Source organism: Panulirus ornatus, chromosome 9, assembly GCF_036320965.1.
Source record: "Panulirus ornatus isolate Po-2019 chromosome 9, ASM3632096v1, whole genome shotgun sequence".
Classification (NCBI taxonomy): domain Eukaryota; kingdom Metazoa; phylum Arthropoda; class Malacostraca; order Decapoda; family Palinuridae; genus Panulirus; species Panulirus ornatus.
This window is the reverse complement of record NC_092232.1, coordinates 21644505-21665648: the sequence shown is the minus strand read 5'-3', so window position 1 is coordinate 21665648 and position 21144 is coordinate 21644505. Positions and strand designations below refer to the sequence as shown.

Below are 21144 nucleotides of genomic sequence, written 5' to 3'. Positions count from 1 at the left end.
CTCTTTTTATTACCACACATCTCTCTTACTCTTTCATTACTTACTTGATCAAACCACCTCACACAACAAATAGCCCTCAAACATCTCATTTCCAACACATCCACCCTTCTCTGCACAACCCTATCTATAGCCCCACTATATATATATATATATATATATATATATATATATATATATATATATATATATATATATATATATAAAAAAAGGGGGTGACTGTATTGTTGACTGGTTGGTAAGGTTATTTAATGTATGTATGACTCATGGTGAGGTGCCTGAGGATTGGCGGAATGCGTGCATAGTGCCATTGTACAAAGGCAAAGGGGATAAGAGTGAGTGCTCAAATTACAGAGGTATAAGTTTGTTGAGTATTCCTGGCAAATTATATGGGAGGGTATTGATTGAGAGGGTGAAGGCATGTACAGAGCATCAGATTGGGGAAGAGCAGTGTGGTTTCAGAAGTGGTAGAGGATGTGTGGATCAGGTGTTTGCTTTGAAGAATGTATGTGAGAAATACTTAGAAAAGCAAATGGATTTGTATGTAGCATTTATGGATCTGGAGAAGGCATATGATAGAGTTGATAGAGATGCTCTGTGGAAGGTATTAAGAATATATGGTGTGGGAGGCAAGTTGTTAGAAGCAGTGAAAAGTTTTTATCGAGGATGTAAGGCATGTGTACGTGTAGGAAGAGAGGAAAGTGATTGGTTCTCAGTGAATGTAGGTTTGCGGCAGGGGTGTGTGATGTCTCCATGGTTGTTTAATTTGTTTATGGATGGGGTTGTTAGGGAGGTGAATGCAAGAGTTTTGGAAAGAGGGGCAAGTATGAAGTCTATTGGGGATGAGAGAGCTTGGGAAGTGAGTCAGTTGTTGTTCGCTGATGATACAGCGCTGGTGGCTGATTCATGTGAGAAACTGCAGAAGTTGGTGACTGAGTTTGGTAAAGTGTGTGAAAGAAGAAAGTTAAGAGTAAATGTGAATAAGAGCAAGGTTATTAGGTACAGTAGGGTTGAGGGTCAAGTCAATTGGGAGGTGAGTTTGAATGGAGAAAAACTGGAGGAAGTGAAGTGTTTTAGATATCTGGGAGTGGATCTGGCAGCGGATGGAAACATGGAAGCGGAAGTGGATCATAGGGTGGGGGAGGGGGCGAAAATTCTGGGAGCCTTGAAGAATGTGTGGAAGTCGAGAACATTGTCTCGGAAAGCAAAAATGGGTATGTTTGAAGGAATAGTGGTTCCAACAATGTTGTATGGTTGCGAGGCGTGGACTATGGATAGAGTTGTGCGCAGGAGGATGGATGTGCTGGAAATGAGATGTTTGAGGACAATGTGTGGTGTGAGGTGGTTTGATCGAGTAAGTAACGTAAGGGTAAGAGAGATGTGTGGAAATAAAAAGAGTGTGGTTGAGAGAGCAGAAGAGGGTGTTTTGAAATGGTTTGGTCACATGGAGAGAATGAGTGAGGAAAGATTGACCAAGAGGATATATGTGTCGGAGGTGGAGGGAACGAGGAGAAGAGGGAGACCAAATTGGAGGTGGAAAGATGGAGTGAAAAAGATTTTGTGTGATCGGGGCCTGAACATGCAGGAGGGTGAAAGGAGGGCAAGGAATAGAGTGAATTGGAGCGATGTGGTATACCGGGGTTGACGTGCTGTCAGTGGATTGAATCAAGGCATGTGAAGCGTCTGGGGTAAACCATGGAAAGCTGTGTAGGTATGTATATTTGCGTGTGTGGACGTATGTATATACATGTGTATGGGGGTGGGTTGGGCCATTTCTTTCGTCTGTTTCCTTGCGCTACCTCGCAAACGCGGGAGACAGCGACAAAGGAAAAAAAAAAATATATATATATATATATATATATATATATATATATATATATATATATATATATATATATATATATATATATATGGAGAGGGTGGTGAGAGTAAGTGAGCTTGGGAAGGAGACTTGTGTGAGGAAGTACCAGGAGAGACTGAGTACAGAATGGAAAAAGGTGAGAACAATGGAAGTAAGGGGAGTGGGGGAGGAATGGGATGTATTTAGGGAATCAGTGATGGAGTGCGCAAAAGATGCTTGTGGCATGAGAAGAGTGGGAGGTGGGTTGATTAGAAAGGGTAGTGAGTGGTGGGATGAAGAAGTAAGATTATTAGTGAAAGAGAAGAGAGAGGCATTTGGACAATTTTTGCAGGGAAAAAATGCAATTGAGTGGGAGATGTATAAAAGAAAGAGACAGGAAGTCAAGAGAAAGGTGGAAGAGGTGAAAAAGAGGGCAAATGAAAGTTGGGGTGAGAGAGTATCATTAAATTTTAGGGAGAATAAAAAGATCTTCTGGAAGGAGGTAAATAAAATGCGTAAGACAAGGGAGCAAATGGGAACTTCAGTGAAGGGCGCAAATGGGGAGGTGATAACAAGTAGTGGTGATGTGAGAAGGAGATGGAGTGAGTATTTTGAAGGTTTGCTGAATGTGTTTGATGATAGAGTGGCAGATATAGGGTGTTTTGGTCGAGGTGGTGTGCAAAGTGAGAGGGTTAGGGAAAATGATTTGGTAAACAGAGAAGAGGTAGTAAAAGCTTTGCGGATGAAAGCCGGCAAGGCAGCAGGTTTGGATGGTATTGCAGTGGAATTTATTAAAAAAGGGGGTGAGCAGTGGAATTTATTAAAAAAGGGGGTGACTGTATTATTGACTGGTTGGTAAGGTTATTTAATGTATGTATGACTCATGGTGAGGTGTCTGAGGATTGGCGGAATGCGGGCATAGTGCCATTGTACAAAGGAAAAGGGGATAAGAGTGAGTGCTCAAATTAGAGAGGTATAAGTTTGTTGAGTATTCCTGGGAAATTATATGGGAGGGTATTGATTGAGAGGGTGAAAGCATGTACAGAGCATCAGATTGGGGAAGAGCAGTGTGGTTTCAGAAGTGGTAGAGGATGTGTGAATCAGGTGTTTGCTTTGAAGAATGTATGTGAGAAATACTTAGAAAAGCAAATGGATTTGTATGTAGCATTTATGGATCTGGAGAAGGCATATGATAGAGTTGATAGAGATGCTCTGTGGAAGGTATTAAGAATATATGGTGTGGGAGGCAAGTTGTTAGAAGCAGTGAAAAGTTTGTATCGAGGATGTAAGGCATGTGTACGTGTAGGAAGAGAGGAAAGTGATTGGTTCTCAGTGAATGTAGGTTTGCGGCAGGGGTGTGTGATGTCTCCATGGTTGTTTAATTTGTTTATGGATGGGGTTGTTAAGGAGGTGAATGCAAGAGTTTTGGAAAGAGGGGCAAGTATGAAGTCTGTTGGGGATGAGAGAGCTTGGGAAGTGAGTCAGTTGTTGTTCGCTGATGATACAGCGCTGGTGGCTGATTCATGTGAGAAACTGAAGAAGCTGGTGACTGAGTTTGGTAAAGTGTGTGAAAGAAGAAAGTTAAGAGTAAATGTGAATAAGAGCAAGGTTATTAGGTACAGTAGGGTTGAGGGTCAAGTCAATTGGGAGGTAAGTTTGAATGGAGAAAAATTGGAGGAAGTAAGGTGTTTTAGATATCTGGGAGTGGATCTGGCAGCGGATGGAACCATGGAAGCGGAAGTGGATCATAGGGTGGGGGAGGGGGCGAAAATCCTGGGAGCCTTGAAAAATGTGTGGAAGTCGAGAACATTATTTCGGAAAGCAAAAATGGGTATGTTTGAAGGAATAGTGGTTCCAACAATGTTGTATGGTTGCGAGGCGTGGGCTATGGATAGAGTTGTGTGCAGGAGGATGGATGTGCTGGAAATGAGATGTTTGAGGACAATGTGTGGTGTGAGGTGGTTTGATCGAGTAAGTAACGTAAGGGTAAGAGAGATGTGTGGAAATAAAAAGAGCGTGGTTGAGAGAGCAGAAGAGGGTGTTTTGAAATGGTTTGGGCACATGGAGAGAATGAGTGAGGAAAGATTGACCAAGAGGATATATGTGTCAGAGGTGGAGGGAACGAGGAGAAGTGGGAGACCAAATTGGAGGTGGAAAGACGGAGTGAAAAAGATTTTGTGTGATTGGGGCCTGAACATTCAGGAGGGTGAAAGGAGGGCAAGGAATAGAGTGAATTGGATCGATGTGGTATACCGGGGTTGACGTGCTGTCAGTGGATTGAATCGGGGCATGTGAAGCATCTGGGGTGAGCCATGGAAAGCTGTGTAGGTATGTATATTTGCGTGTGTGGACGTATGTATATACATGTGTGTGAGGGTGGGTTGGGCCATTTCTTTCGTCTGTTTCCTTGCGCTACCTCGCCAACGCAAGAGACAGCGGCAAAAAAAAAAAAAAAAAAAAATTGACTCATGGTGAGGTGCCTGAGGATTGGCGGAATGCGTGCATAGTGCCATTGTACAAAGGCAAAGGGGATAAGAGTGAGTGCTCAAATTACAGAGGTATGAGTTTGTTGAGTATTCCTGGTAAATTATATGGGAGGGTATTGATTGAGAGGGTGAAGGCATGTACAGAGCATCAGATTGGGGAAGAGCAGTGTGGTTTCAGAAGTGGTAGAGGATGTGTGGATCAGGTGTTTGCTTTGAAGAATGTATGTGAGAAATACTTAGAAAAGCAAATGGATTTGTATGTAGCATTTATGGATCTGGAGAAGGCATATGATAGAGTTGACAGAGATGCTCTGTGGAAGGTATTAAGAATATATGGTGTGGGAGGCAAGTTGTTAGAAGCAGTGAAAAGTTTTAATCGAGGATGTAAGGCATGTGTACGTGTAGGAAGAGAGGAAAGTGATTGGTTCTCAGTGAATGTAGGTTTGCGGCAGGGGTGTGTGATGTCTCCATGGTTGTTTAATTTGTTTATGGATGGGGTTGTTAGGGAGGTGAATGCAAGAGTTTTGGAAAGAGGGGCAAGTATGAAGTCTGTTGGGGATGAGAGAGCTTGGGAAGTGAGTCAGTTGTTGTTTGCTGATGATACAGCGCTGGTGGCTGATTCATGTGAGAAACTGCAGAAGCTGGTGACTGAGTTTGGTAAAGTGTGTGAAAGAAGAAAGTTAAGAGTAAATGTGAATAAGAGCAAGGTTATTAGGTACAGTAGGGTTGAGGGTCAAGTCAATTGGGAGGTAAGTTTGAATGGAGAAAAATTGGAGGAAGTAAAGTGTTTTAGATATCTGGGAGTGGATCTGGCAGCGGATGGAACCATGGAAGCGGAAGTGGATCATAGGGTGGGGGAGGGGGCGAAAATCCTGGGAGCCTTGAAAAATGTGTGGAAGTCGAGAACATTATTTCGGAAAGCAAAAATGGGTATGTTTGAAGGAATAGTGGTTCCAACAATGTTGTATGGTTGCGAGGCGTGGGCTATGGATAGAGTTGTGTGCAGGAGGATGGATGTGCTGGAAATGAGATGTTTGAGGACAATGTGTGGTGTGAGGTGGTTTGATCGAGTAAGTAACGTAAGGGTAAGAGAGATGTGTGGAAATAAAAAGAGCGTGGTTGAGAGAGCAGAAGAGGGTGTTTTGAAATGGTTTGGGCACATGGAGAGAATGAGTGAGGAAAGATTGACCAAGAGGATATATGTGTCAGAGGTGGAGGGAACGAGGAGAAGTGGGAGACCAAATTGGAGGTGGAAAGACGGAGTGAAAAAGATTTTGTGTGATTGGGGCCTGAACATGCAGGAGGGTGAAAGGAGGGCAAGGAATAGAGTGAATTGGATCGATGTGGTATACCGGGGTTGACGTGCTGTCAGTGGATTGAATCGGGGCATGTGAAGCGTCTGGGGTGAGCCATGGAAAGCTGTGTAGGTATGTATATTTGCGTGTGTGGACGTATGTATATACATGTGTGTGAGGGTGGGTTGGGCCATTTCTTTCGTCTGTTTCCTTGCGCTACCTCGCAAACGCAAGAGACAGCGGCAAAAAAAAAAAAAAAAAAAAATTGACTCATGGTGAGGTGCCTGAGGATTGGCGGAATGCGTGCATAGTGCCATTGTACAAAGGCAAAGGGGATAAGAGTGAGTGCTCAAATTACAGAGGTATGAGTTTGTTGAGTATTCCTGGTAAATTATATGGGAGGGTATTGATTGAGAGGGTGAAGGCATGTACAGAGCATCAGATTGGGGAAGAGCAGTGTGGTTTCAGAAGTGGTAGAGGATGTGTGGATCAGGTGTTTGCTTTGAAGAATGTATGTGAGAAATACTTAGAAAAGCAAATGGATTTGTATGTAGCATTTATGGATCTGGAGAAGGCATATGATAGAGTTGATAGAGATGCTCTGTGGAAGGTATTAAGAATATATGGTGTGGGAGCAAGTTGTTAGAAGCAGTGAAAAGTTTTTATCGAGGATGTAAGGCATGTGTACGTGTAGGAAGAGAGGAAAGTGATTGATGTGAGAAACTGCAGAAGCTGGTGACTGAGTTTGGTAAAGTGTGTGAAAGAAGAAAGTTAAGAGTAAATGTGAATAAGAGCAAGGTTATTAGGTACAGTAGGGTTGAGGGTCAAGTCAATTGGGAGGTAAGTTTGAATGGAGAAAAATTGGAGGAAGTAAAGTGTTTTAGATATCTGGGAGTGGATCTGGCAGCGGATGGAACCATGGAAGCGGAAGTGGATCATAGGGTGGGGGAGGGGGCGAAAATCCTGGGAGCCTTGAAAAATGTGTGGAAGTCGAGAACATTATCTCGGAAAGCAAAAATGGGTATGTTTGAAGGAATAGTGGTTCCAACAATGTTGTATGGTTGCGAGGCGTGGGCTAGGGATAGAGTTGTGCGCAGGAGGATGGATGTGCTGGAAATGAGATGTTTGAGGACAATGTGTGGTGTGAGGTGGTTTGATCGAGTAAGTAACGTAAGGGTAAGAGAGATGTGTGGAAATAAAAAGAGCATGGTTGAGAGAGCAGAAGAGGGTGTTTTGAAATGGTTTGGGCACATAGAGAGAATGAGTGAGGAAAGATTGACCAAGAGGATATATGTGTCGGAGGTGGAGGGAACGAGGAGAAGTGGGAGACCAAATTGGAGGTGGAAAGATGGAATGAAAAAGATTTTGTGTGATCGGGGCCTGAACATGCAGGAGGGTGAAAGGAGGGCAAGGAATAGAGTGAATTGGATCGATGTGGTATACCGGGGTTGACGTGCTGTCAGTGGATTGAATCAGGGCATGTGAAGCGTCTGGGGTAAACCATGGAAAGCTGTGTAGGTATGTATATTTGCGTGTGTGGACGTATGTATATACATGTGTATGGGGGTGGGTTGGGCCATTTCTTTCGTCTGTTTCCTTGCGCTACCTCGCAAGCGCGGGAGACCGGCAAAAAAAAAAAAAAAAAAATTATTTATTTTACTTTGTCGCTGTCTCCCGCGTTAGCGAGGCAGCACAAGGAAACAGACGAAAGAATGGCCCAACCCATCCACGTACACATGTATATACATACACGTCCACACACACAAATATACATACCTATACATCTCAATGTATACATACATACACACACACAGACATATACATATATACACATGTACATAATTCACACTGTATGCCTCTACTCATTCCCATCGCCAACACGCCACACATGGAATAACAACCCCCTCCCCCCTCATGTGTGTGAGGTAGCGCTAGGAAAAGACAACAAAGGCCACATTCGTTCACACTCAGTCTCCAGCTGTCATGTAATAATGCACATCACCGAGGTAGCGCAAGGAAACACACAAAAGAATGGCCCAACCCACCCACATGCACATGTATATACATACACGTCCACACACGCACATATACATACCTATACATCTCAATGTACATATATATATATATATATATACACATGCACATAATTCATACTGTCTGCCCTTATTCATTTCCCGTCGCCACCCCGCCTCACGTGAAATGACAACCCCCTCCCCCCGCATGTGCACAAAGCAGCACTAGGAAAAGACAACAAAGGCCACATTCATTCACACTCAGTCTCTAGCTATCATGTATAATGCACCGAAACCACAGCTCCCTTTCCACATCCAGGCCCAACAGAACTTTCCATGGTTTACCCCATACGCTTCACATGCCCCGGTTCAATCCATTGACAGCACGTCGACCCCGGTATACCACATCGTTCCTATTCCTTGCATGCCTTTCACCCTCCTGCATGTTCAGGTCCCGATCACTCAAAATCTTTTTCACTCTATCCTTCCTATCCTTCCACCTCCAATTTGGTCTCCCACTTCTCCTCGTTCCCTCCACCCCTGACACATATATCCTCTTGGTTAATCTTTCCTCACTCAGTCTCTCCATGTGACCAAACCACTTCAAAACACCCTCTTCCACTCTCTCAACCATACTCTTTTTATTACCACACATCTCTCTTACCCTTTCATTACTTACTCAATCAAACCACCTCACACCACATATTGTCCTTAAACATCTCATTTCCAGCACATCCATCCTACTCCGCACAACTCTATCCATAGCCCACGCCTTGCAACCATATAACATTGTTGGAACCACTGTTCCTTCAGACATGCCCATTTTTGCTTTCCAAGATAACGTTCTTGACTTCCACACATTCTTGTTCTTCTTTTCCTATGTCAGCAAGGTAGTGCCAGAAACAGACAAAGAAAGGCTGCATTCACTCACATCCTTTCTTTAGCTGTCACGTGCAATTTACCGAAACCACAGCCAACTTTCCACTACCAGGCCCCACATACCTTTCCAAGGGTTCCCCAGCCACTTAAATGCTCTGATTCAGTCTACTGACAGCATGTCTCCCCCTTTATACCAAAACATTCCAATGTAATCTATTTTATGCACGCCTTTCACCCTTCCGAATGTTCAGACCCTGATCACTTAAAATCTTTTCAACTCCATCCTTCCATCTTCAATTTGGTCTCCCAATTCTCATTGTCCCTTCCACTTTTGACACATATATCCTCTTTGTTAACCTGTCCTCACTCATTATCTCCATACATCCAAACCATTTTAATACACCCTCTCAGTTCTCTCAACCATACTCTTTTTATCACTACACCTCCGTTTTACCCTTTTATAACTTACTCCATCAAAGCACCTAATACCATATATTGTCCTGAAACATTTCATTTCAAACACATCCACCCTCCCCACACATCCTCTTCTGAAAACCATGTTGTACACCCATACAACATCACCCAGACTACTATATCTTCAACATACACATTTCCACCCTCCTAGCTAACGACCTCTCTTTCCACACATTCTTCAATGGTCCTGGAACCTTCACTCCATCACCCACCCATATGACTCATTTTTGCTTCCATGGCCCCATTTGCTATCACATCCACTCCCATGTATCTGTTAACAATCTACTTCCTCCAAATTTTCTCCAAACTCACACCCCAACTAACCACTCTGTCCCTCTACCCTACTAATTCTAATAACCTTGCTTGAATTCACATTTACTCTCAACTTCCTCCTTTCACACACTCTTCCAAACTTAAGTCACCAATTCTGCAGTTTCTTACTCGAATCTGACACCTACACTGTGTCATCAGCAAACAACAATTGATTCACTTCCCAGGCCCCCTCAGCCTCTGCAGACAGTATACTTGCATTTCCCTGCCTCACCATCCCATTCATAAATAAATCAAACAACTATAGGGACATAAAACAACACTTCCACAGAATAACTGACTATCATCATCTTGTAAGAATATCAAGCATGTCTCAGTAGTGAATATGAAATTTGTATATTTATATATTTTTATATTTTTACATTTTACATTCTTTACCTAACTTGAAATTTTTATATCTAACCACCTCCATTCTTTACCTAACTCAAAATGCAAACTATAATGACATTCCATCACACTTCAGTCTCAGTGTAGGTTTCTTAATGCCATGTTTGAAATGAGAAATAGTTAATTCCCTTACAATCTGACTTAAAAAGTCTTTCCTCTTTCATGAAGAAAACAAAAAATGTTAAGTAAGTATTACTTCTTACCTGTTGCTTAGGGAAAAGCTTCTCTTTATCAAACTTTTCAGCTAGGGGCCATAACTCTCCCTCTGCAAAGTCCCTGCAAGTTTTTCTCAACATTTCATGTGTCTCTGGAAGTTCAGCCAAAACTGAGGAATGACGCACTGAGGTTATACACTGCTGAGCACAAACCCTTGGTTGAGTTTTCCATCCTGAAAGAGTAAGCATATAGCTATCCAACAGCAGAACATAAAAAGTAAATAAACTAAGAACAACTGGGCTGTATAGCAGCATACCTTAACTGAAAACTCAGTTTGAAATTCTTTATCTTCTGATAGTTCAAATCTAACATTTTACTTACACAAAGTTTAAAAAAAAAAAAATCTCCTTTTCTTTTTCTTTTATACTTGTCTGCCATTTCCCACATTAGCAAGGTAGCACCAGGGACAGGCAAAGAAAGGCCACATTCACTCACATCCATTCCCCAGCTATCATGTCCAATGTACCAAAACCACAGAACCCTATCCACAACCACACTTCACATACCTATACATGGTTCCCCCAGCTGCTTCACATGCCCAGGTTCACTCAAGAGACAGCACATCATCCCCTGTATGCAACACTGTTCAAATACACTATCCCATGCATGTCTTTCACCCTCTCGCATGTTCAGTAATGTACAATTTAGAAAAAATTATGAATAGTGGCTTTATCACTACAAACAACTGTTTCCCAAATGTTGTCTACATACAACATACAGCAGCACAACTCTGATACTAGCTGCCAAAAAAAAGGCCCAGCACAAGCTATGTAGTCAGCAAAAACCTTGATGTCCAGGCATAAAATCTGATATAAGAAGTGTATCATCTGCTAACCCAGTTTAGGCTCGAGAAAATTCTTATATAGATTAACTGTTTACTTTCCCCATTATCTATCTATCTGAATCTCTGATGCCTGTTCCCTTCGGGAACTCCCTCAAGGGGGTGAACACAGGAAACAAGTCTCCATCACTGGTGGATTCCAGTACCACTTCTTAGCCTTTAGTGCCACACACTTAGCAGGCCACTGGCAGAGGGCAACTCTACTGCAGTGTTTTCAGAGGCTCCTACCAAATGTTCCCACAAACTACTATTACCTGATGTTCCAACCAATGTTCCTGCCTACTACTATCTATTGCTCCTACCATTCTGATAAAAGACAGGGCTAATACATAGCACTAATCACAGGAAAAATCTAGAGTTAGGAAGAGTGAGATGTAGGAGTTGAATGTTTTTGATACCAAGAGTTATGAGTGACAAGGAAAGATTGTGTGTTTCGGACAGAATGCCAGCAGTCCACACATGGATGAGGCAGAAAAATGAGACAGCTACCATAGTCAAATGAGTGCAACTTCACAACCAGTGAACAGCTGGCTTACTTCACATACCTTTTAGGGTTTTTAAGTGTTCAACAGCATATACTGTTATTCTTGAAAGGGTGATTATTACTAATCATTTTGTATTTGCTTTTTACAAATTCTGCTGATGAAAAATTAACATACAATAAATAAATCTTCTACTAGAACTGCAGTTGCTTTGCACATCCCATGTAATATCTGTACTGATTCAATTATGATTTATACCTTTCAACCATAAAAAGGCACTGAATGTTCCCTTACATTGAAATTATGACTTCTGATCACTCTTAAATAAAAGTTCATGAAATTATTCTTTTAACATTTCCTTATAATCAATTTTTGGATTTACAAAGAAAGAATTTACATTAACTTTTTTTTTAAGTTGAAGGCTTCAGTCACAGACAAAAGTTCACATCAAGGCTGGGCCTAAATTGAAATATAAAAAATTATGAAACGGAAAAAGAAAAGACAAGGGAAAGTATTTATGAATTTTTGAGAACGAAAAATGTGCCAGGTTGTAAGAAATGGGAAAGACATGAGATGGTACAGAGTTCCAAAGCTTCAACATGTAGGGAAAGAAGCAGGTATCAAAATGATCCACCCTTGAGTTGCTGATGGCCACACAATAATCATGTGACAAGCAGCATGCCGGATATTGTGTGTTCCAGCTAGAGGTGAAGGCACACAAGCAGCAAAGCTCTCAGTAGCTAAAACCAAAGGAATACCTACAGAAGAAGGAAAGTGAACCAATATTATGGCGTAGGGCAAGGGGGTCAAGTTTGGAAGTTAGCATGGAACAGTTTATAAGCTGTACCACTTTCAACTTGACTCTATCAAGTAAAGATACAGAGCTAAAACCACCCCAACTGTGACAGCAGTACTCCATTCAAGGACAAATTAATCCATTGTATAAACAGAACAACTGTTCAGAAGAAGTTTTGACATCGAAACAAGATCCAGTTTCTTAGAGGCAGACTTAACTGTTCCAGTAATTTGGGGTGTCCAAGAAAGAGTGGATGTTACAGTAATATCAAATATGTTTATTGGGTCAAGAGGTGGAATTCCAGAACTGTCAAAGGAGAGGCTTGAGTTGTGAGGAGTTTTCGATTGAGAGATGGGTAAAAATTAGGTCTTGGAGGCATTAAACTTAACAAGATTTTGCCTACCCCACTGAGATATCCTGTCCAAGTCTGAGTTTATTGAGGAAGCTGTGTCAAGATAAGATGCAGTTTGAATGAGAGAAGAGGAAGCAAAATTGAGGGATATGGATGAATGCAGTGTTGAGTCATCAGCATATGAGTGCACTGGATTATTTGTGGAGGAGAGGAAATTGTTGAAAAAAAGGAGGAAAAGTGTGGGGGACACGACAGAAACTTGAGGAACACCACTGTTGATGGAGAAAAAAATGGGAGGCTGATCCATCAACAACCACAGAGATAGATAGATTAGTCAGAGAGGAAGCTAGATATGAAGGAGCAAAATTAGGGAGGGAAGCCAAAAGAGGTGAGCTTAAAGATGCGACCCTGATGACACACCCTGATGAAAGCCTTAGATATGTCAAGGACTCCCTAAAATCTTTCAGGGATGATGACCTGACATTAGTAAGATAGGAATGAATATCGACACAGGATCTTGCCTTACAGAAGCAATACGGGTGATCAGAGAGAAGATTGATTTTCGAGGAGTTTAAGGATATGTGAGTTTAGGAGGGATTCACAGACTTTGGAAATAGTAGGTGTCAAAGCAAAAGGAAAACAGTTGGAGGGGTCAGAACAGTTACCCTTCCTAGGGATGAGATGTATCAATGCGTGTTTCCAAAAGAAGGAAAAGTTTTGGTTTTTAAACAGAAATGGAACAGACAAGCAAGCACAAATGCAAATTCAGAGGCACATTCTTTCAGTACACAGGGATAGATGCCATCAGGACCATAGACCTTGCTTGTGTCCAGAAAAAAAGTGCTTTTCGCACAGTCTGAAAACAGATCACAGGAAGAGGCAAAGGATTATTAAGAGGTGCATCAGGGGGTGAAGGAATGTTAAGAGTCATCCAAGGTGGAGTTAGAGAAGAAACAGGAACCAAGAGTTGTTTTGTCAACTGGAGAGACAGCTATAGTACCATCAGAAAGGAAAAGTGAAGGGAAGGTAGAGCAAAAGAAGTTGTTAGAGATGCCCTTAGCTAAAGACCAGAAAAACCTATCAGTGGATGATGAGGAGGGAATATTGCACTTCCTCTAAAAAAAGGAATGCTTCGCCTCAAGGATAGCGTGCTTGCAGCAATTACAGGCACTACTAAAAGCTGAACGGGACCCAGAGGAAGGAGAGTTTTATGAAGCTTGATATGCCTGATCCCTTGTCTGAATGGCCTCAGAACAGGAATACTTGAACCATGGATTGGATGAAGAAGTCGTCTTGGAGGAAGAGGGGATATATACTTCCACTCCCACAAGAATAACCTCTGCTATGCATTTGATGGAGACAGAAGCATCACCACACAAGAGACAGTAATTTACCCAAGGAAACAAGGAAGGTCATGCGCCAGTAATTACACGTAGATGGGACTGCTGGAGGGGAAGGTGCCATTAAAATAAATACATATATGAGAGTGTGATCAGATGAACCAATTGGAAACGAGACTGTGTATTTACAGTGGGATGGACTAGTGGTGAAAAACAAATCCATAATATTAGGAGAGTGGTCAGAGCAGTCAGGTATATGGGTAGGGTAGGAGAAAATTTGTTCTAAATCAATGAGAATGGAGAATATGAGAGCTTCAATCCCTCCATTATCCAATTGGAAGGAATTCAACCATTTCTTATAGTGAACATAAAAATCCCTGAGGTAGAGGATCTCGGCTTATGGGTGGGAGTCTCCTAATATTCTGGATATGTTTCTCAACTCTAGTCCATCCCACTGTAAATACACAACCTCTCATAAATGTATATACTCTAATGGCACCTCCCCCTCCAGCAGCCCCTTCTAAGTGTAAATACTGTCACTGAACAAAGCTGACTGGAATAACTTGTGTAGCTTCTTTTCTGACTTTGGGTAAATTACTGTCTCTTATGTGGTGAGGCTTCTGCCTCTGCTAAATGGACAGCAGGGGTTATTCTTGCAGGAATGGAAGCACTTATCCCCTCTTCCTCCAAGATGACCTCTTCATCCAATCCATGGTTCAACCCTTCCTGTTCTGAAACTGTTAAGGCAAGAGATTAAGCATATCAGGCTTGGAAAAACTCTCCTTCCTCTGGCTCCCATTCAGCTTTTATCACTGCCCATAATAGCTGCAAGCATGCTATCCATGAGGTGAAGGGTTCCTTTATTCAAAGGAAGTGCGATATCCTCTCCTTATCATCCACTGATAGATGTTTCTGGTCTTTAACTAAGGGCATCTCTAACAAATTCTGTCACTCTACCTTCCCTTCAGAAATGCCACTCTGACAGTACTATAGCTGTCTCTCCCGTACACAAAAACTCTGGTTTCTATTTCTCCTCTACCTCCACCTTGGATGAGTCTAAAATTCCTTCACCTCCTGATGCTCCTCTGACTAATCCTATGCTTCTTCCTGTAATCTCTTTTTAGACTGTCCGAAAAGTGCTTCCTTCTCTGTGAACAAGCATGGCTTCTGGTCTTGATGGCATCCATCCCCATGTACTGAAAGAGTGTGCCTCTGAACTTGCACCTGTGCTTGCTCGTCTGTTCTGATTCTGCTTAAAGAACAAAATTTCTTCTTCTCCTTGGAAGTATACAGTGATACATCCCATCCCTAAGAAGGGAGACCATTCAAAGCCCTCTATCATCCTACTCCCTTGACATCTATCATTTACAGTCTTTGAATCCTCCCTCAACTCCCATATCCTTAAACACCTCAAAAATCACAGTCTTCTCTCTAATCACCAGTATGGCTTCCGTAAGGTGAGATTTACAGGTAATATTCTTTCCTATCTAACTAATGTCTGGTCATCATCCCTTTAAGATTTTGGGGAGATAAATGTAGTTGCCCTTGACATATCTAAGGCTTGTGATTGGGTTTGGCATTAGGGTCTTATCTCTAGGCTCCCCTCTTTTGGCGTACCTTCCTCACTTTGCTCCTTCATATCTAGCTTCCTCTCTTGTTGATCTCTCTCCATGTTACTGATGGATCAGCCTCATGCCTTTTCTCCATCAACAGCAGTGTCCCTCAAGGTTCTATCCTTCCCCTACACTTTTCCTCCTTTTTTCAACAGTCTCCTCTCCTCCACAAATAATCGAATGCACTCATATGCTGATGACTCAACACTGCATTCATCCACACCCATCAATGATGCTCCCCTTCTCTCACTCAATCTGCATCTCATCTTGACACAGCCTCTTCAATAAACTCAGACTTGGACACGATATCTCAGTGGGGTAGACAAAATCTTGTTAAGTTTAATGCCTCCAAGACCCAGTTTCTATCCATCTCTCTATCAAAAACTCCTCACAACTCTTGTCTCTCCTTTGACGATCCTGTAATTCCACCTCTTGACTCAATGAACATACTTGGCATTACTGTAACATCCACTCTTTCTTGGAAACCACACATTACAGGAATAGCTAAGTCTCCCTCTAAGAAACTGGGTGTCTGATTAGATGCTGAAACTTCTCTTCTGAACAGTTGCTCCGTTTATAAAAGGGGTTGATTCGTCCTTGTATGGAGTACTGCTCTCACATCTGGGGTGGTTCTAGCTCTGCATCCTCACTTGACAGAGTTGAATCAACAGCAGTCCACCTTATAAACTGTCCTGGGCTAACTTCCAAACTTGACCCTCCCTGCCCTACACCACAATGTTGGTTCACTTTCCCTCTTCTATGGGTATTACTTTGGTTTTTGCACTTAAGAGCTGGCTGCTTGTGTGCCAACACCACTAGATAGACCATGCAATATTCGGCAAGCTGCTGCATCACAAGATTACTGTGTGACCATAACCAACTCAAGGGTTAGCCTTTTCGATACCTGCTTCTTTCCCTACACATTGAAGCTCTGGAACTCTCTATCCTCTTACGTCTTTCCCAATAACTACGACCTATCACATTTTAAAAAACAGGTTTTTCACTCTCTCAAACATTTATAAATACTTTCCCATGTCTTTTCTTTTCCCAATTCATAATTCTCTATATATTTCAATTAGGGCCTGGCCTTGATGTGGGCTTTTGTCCACTACTGGAGCCTTCAATATAATTAAAAAAAAAAAAAAGTGCACCAAGGAGAGTGAAGAGAAACCTTGTCTGCCTCCTTATACTTTTTCAAAGGCGATGTCACACTTTCATTTTGGTTCTTTATCAGACATCTGGGCATGGAATTAGCAAGGTTCCTGAAGTATTTGTGGTCCATATGGAATTGATCACATGAATAAAGTGAGGCACTGATGGGGTGTTGCAGTAAGAAGCCACCTGATCATATGTTCTGAGCACCCAGTGCACCCAGAAATCTCACACCTACCCACATTTTCTTGCTTCCAGATGAGAACCTGAGCTTTCTCCTCCTTAGAAAGGTAGAAGCCAATCATCTTAAAGCAAAGGTGGAAGAAATATGATGAGAAAATTTCCAAAATGAAGTGGAAGCCAGGAAGAGTAAAGAAAGAACATTCTTCATTTAAGACAGCCTAAGGCACACTGATGTGGGCTGCTAGTGCTCACAATGTAAGAAACATGTCTCAGAAACCAGACTATGATGATTTCACCTTGAGAGCATCATATGCCCAACAATAAACCTCAGTCATGTATTGCCTTTGAAAATATATGGGGGTGGATTTTTTTTCCAGACACTATCATGCATGACAGCGAAGATGAGAGGAGATGTGACAAAAGTTGTGGGAACATGGAGATGAAGGATACTGAGCTGGAGAAGAAAGGATGGAATCAAAAATGTTTTGAGGGAGTGGGACTGAACATTCTGGTGGGTGTAATGCATGCACAGGACTGAGTGAAATGGAGAGATGTGGTGGACAGGAAGTGCCTTGTTGTTAATGGATTAAACCAAGGTATATGAAGCTGTCAGGGAAAAAACAAAAAAAGGTTTGTAGGGCCTAGCTGTGGACAGGGGACTCAGGTTTAGTGCATTATTCATGACAGTTTGAGAGAGAATGTGAGCAAATGAAGTCATTCTTCATCTGTTCCTGGTGAGAAAAAGATATTAAAGCAGAGAATTAATTTCAGGTCATTCTTCATCTGTTCCTGGTGAAAAAAGTTAAGAAAAGCATAAAACTAATTTAAGATTTACAATGGAACTGACTGACAGTCCCATCCATACTGTTTGCTCATAAGACATGTACAATAAGAATACATCCAGCAAAAAACAAATGCATCATATGCTGTAGGTCTGGATATCATAAAAGTCAGAACCACCTATTTTCACTGTGGTTCTTTAAAAAAGGCTCCTCTTGCACAAGTGTAGCCTGCACATTTTTTTAGTAAACTGGATCATATGCAGAAAAGTGGCTACCCAAAGTCAATGCAAATCATACAGTTTTCAAAAAAATCATCTATCTTTGGGTTCCACTAAAAGTGGCTAAGGTTGAAGGGCAGAGCAACACAGTTCCCTGTTTGGGATTTGATAAAGGCTGACTGCTTTGTCTGTTTTACCCAACATTCTCCCGTACTTCACTGAGCCACAAGTTACAGCTCTCCTCTGATGATTCTCTGGGCTTTAACTAACTTGAATGAAAATTCAACATCATTATTTTCTTTCTCCCTCAAAAAAGTTTGCATTCTTTCAATATTCATTTTCTTTTATTTCATTTATCATACTTAGCCGCTGTTTCCCTCGTTATCGAGTAGCGCAAGGAAACAGATGACAGAATGGCCCAACCCACACACACACATGTATTTACATAAATGCCCACACACACACATATACATACATATACATACACAGACATATACATATATACACATGTACATATTCATACTTGCTGTCTTCATCTATTCCCACCATCACCCTGCCGCACATGAAACACAGCACCTCTCTCCTCCCCAGCATGCGCGAGGTAGCACTAGGAAAAGACAACAAAGACCACATTCTTCACACTCAGTCTCTAGCTGTCATGTGTAATGCACCTAACCCACATCTCCCTTTCCACATCCAGGCACCACAAAACTTTTCATGGTTTACCCCAGATGCTTCACATGCCCTGGTTCAATCCACTGGCAGCACGTCGACCCCAGGTATACCACATCGTTCCAATATACCAAATAATATATCTAATAAGTTGATAAAAGAATATAAGGTAGTGCAAGAAATGTATAATAAAGTTTGAAGTTTTCATAAGTTGTGTTGATTGCTTGACGTATCTCACCTTATCTTACAATGATTAAGCCCACATTTAATCATAATATTCTAATCTTATCTTATATCACACACAGCAAACTATCACTGACAAGCAAATTCAAGGCTATTCCAAGATAAAATATGAAGTCCAGATAACTGAAATTTTATCATTAGAACCACAAAGTAAAATTCCAGTTTATGGCTGCCACCTTATTACTTTACACAGATTTGGAAGAAATGTATATCACTGGATTGATTTACACTACCAATGCATAACTTGGAGAACTATTTTCTATTCTGTAGTAATAAGCAATAGGGTTATAAAGATCAGAGATAATGTGGGATTAATCAACTTGAAAGTAGGTGTAACACAACTAGAAATTAACAAATCATATGAAAACTTAACTAACCTCCCTTAATAGCCAAAATATATAGTAGAAATATCCCAGCATCAATGCGGTGTTGTGCTTGGGACTGCACAAAATAATTGCTAGCCTGGAGGCTAGGCACCGATGTTACCAGGTGTTGTGTGATGTCTACTAAGCACACATTTTTCAGCAGTTAGCATGATTCTGAAATCCTGCATGCCTCTGTTGTCCTTTGATTGTAATGCTGAAACTTGACTGATATACTGGCTGCCCGTAAAAGATAAGTAAGGTGTCCATGTTCCAATGATTTCTAAGCATTTCATGTACTTTTAAGCTAAACCTAAATTTTACCGCTCTCTTTAGCTTATTATAATCACCAGATAAAAAAATAACACAGGGGTAGTCGAACTCATTTACCAAGTTCATCAATATACTTATGTACCCAGGAGCTAAAAACGCTGCGGCTCTATACTTATATACTTACATGAGTTTTTCTAGATCACACTTACAAACGTAATGTATAATGTGGCAAACATTTACGATAAATGACTTACTAATAATATTTGGGAATTTGGACAATCACTTTCGCTCTGGTTAGTAATCTATTCCAAACTTATAGCTACATCAGTTTCAAATACTTAGCAATATCCTGAGTATATTTTAGTTCATAAAGGCTTCACCTCTGTGTGAACAAGCCAAGGGCCGAGAGATTCTGCAGAATATATGCATCAGCTGATTGAGTGTAGCCATCTTGTTACGTTATCTGCTACAGTTTTTCTGTAAATAAACCAAGGTCCGAAATGTTGTGCCTTTAGTATATTCTTATGTGGACAATATATATATATATATATATATATATATATATATATATATATATATATATATATATATATATATATTGTTAAAACGAAAAGGTACGTAATATGCTTCCAAGTATAGAAACATTACATACGATATAAATCTGATACAAAATGTTTTCAGGATTTCTTTTGTGAATATTTCTTTTATAGAAGAGTGAAATAAACACAAATATTAAAAGCATGAGTTTAGATGTTTTTAGCACCACACCTGCCGAAGTTGAATATTTTAAATGTCCGGATGGAATTGTGCATAGTTAATTTATGGAGAAGACCAGCGACGGAAGAGAGAGTTCGAGTGGCCTTTCAAAGCGGGGTGACCATCAGCACTATCTATGGTTAATCAAACAAGAGCTGAATATTTTGCATTATTCTAGGGCAGTAGTTCCTAATCTATTGAAGTGATGGCCCATTATTGCGTTTGCGAGCTTGTGGCCCAACTCTTGATTAGTCAACCAGTAAAAGATGTTCATTTTGAAATGTGTACATGCTTTTAAGAAACAAAATAAAATGATATAAACATTCTGAAATAACCGTGGAAATATATATCGTATGTTAAACGCTGTCAACAGTAATAAGTTAAATATTGCTCTAAGAAATAAGGTTACGTTCTTTTGCGGGTAAAGAACCTTTTATTATAAACTTACGCCGGTGTCTAGGAATGGTTGCGAAACTGACAAGGTTGAGTCATAAGTCACTATAATGCATATAGTTTTCCTTTCGAGGGATCAAAAGGGTTGGAATACTTGTGAGAATATGTCAACCATCATTGTTATTGTGTAAGTCAACTGTATGTTGTATTCCTCAAAGAGGATCGGTGGCCCAGTACCCACCCATTCTTGGATTCACCCCTACACAGGTCAAAATTCGTCTCTGAAGACCCATAAGATGCAAAATGTACATACCATCTGTATCAATAACAATGGACATGTTCTGTTCAAATGTCCTCCTCTTACCCCACAAACAACAATGCCGCATTTCTTTCCTTGTGGTGTATCTGAGAGATGTTGCTAGATCTCCGAGCTCTGCAAGAACTTTCACAGAAGAGGGTCATGGGACAAGAAAAAAAGGGCATATGAGAGTTAGGGTGAGAGAGTATCATTAAATTTCAGGGAGAATAAAAAGATGTTTTGGAAGGAGGTAAATAAAGTGCGTAAGACAAGAGAACAAATGGGAACATCGGTGAAGGGGGCTAATGGGGAGGTAACAAGTAGTGGTGATATGAGAAGGAGTGAGTATTTTGAAGGTTTGTTAAATGTGTTACATGATAGAGTGACGGATATAGGGTGTTTTGGTCGAGGTGGAGTGCGAAGTGAGAGGTTTAGGGAGAATGATTTGGTAAACAGAGAAGAGGCAGTAAAA

At 41.1% G+C, this 21144-nt stretch overlaps 1 protein-coding gene across 3 annotated transcripts in view; it reads right to left on the bottom strand.

Moving 5' to 3' along the window:
- Nucleotides 1-21144, bottom strand: part of Arc42 (Activator-recruited cofactor subunit 42) — a 106954-nt gene that overhangs the window by 35454 nt on the left and 50356 nt on the right. For 2 of the 3 annotated variants that reach the window (XM_071664811.1, XM_071664813.1), the window contains exons 1-2: nt 19606-19740; nt 9904-10088 (exon numbers count right to left, since the gene is read on the bottom strand). In XM_071664811.1, coding sequence (XP_071520912.1) covers nt 9904-10088; nt 19606-19675 — 255 coding nt within the window. In that variant the 5' untranslated portion in view covers nt 19676-19740. Of the gene's footprint in view, nt 1-9903; nt 10089-19605; nt 19741-21144 lie in introns of those variants that run through there. The other variant, XM_071664812.1, reaches the window with a different exon arrangement.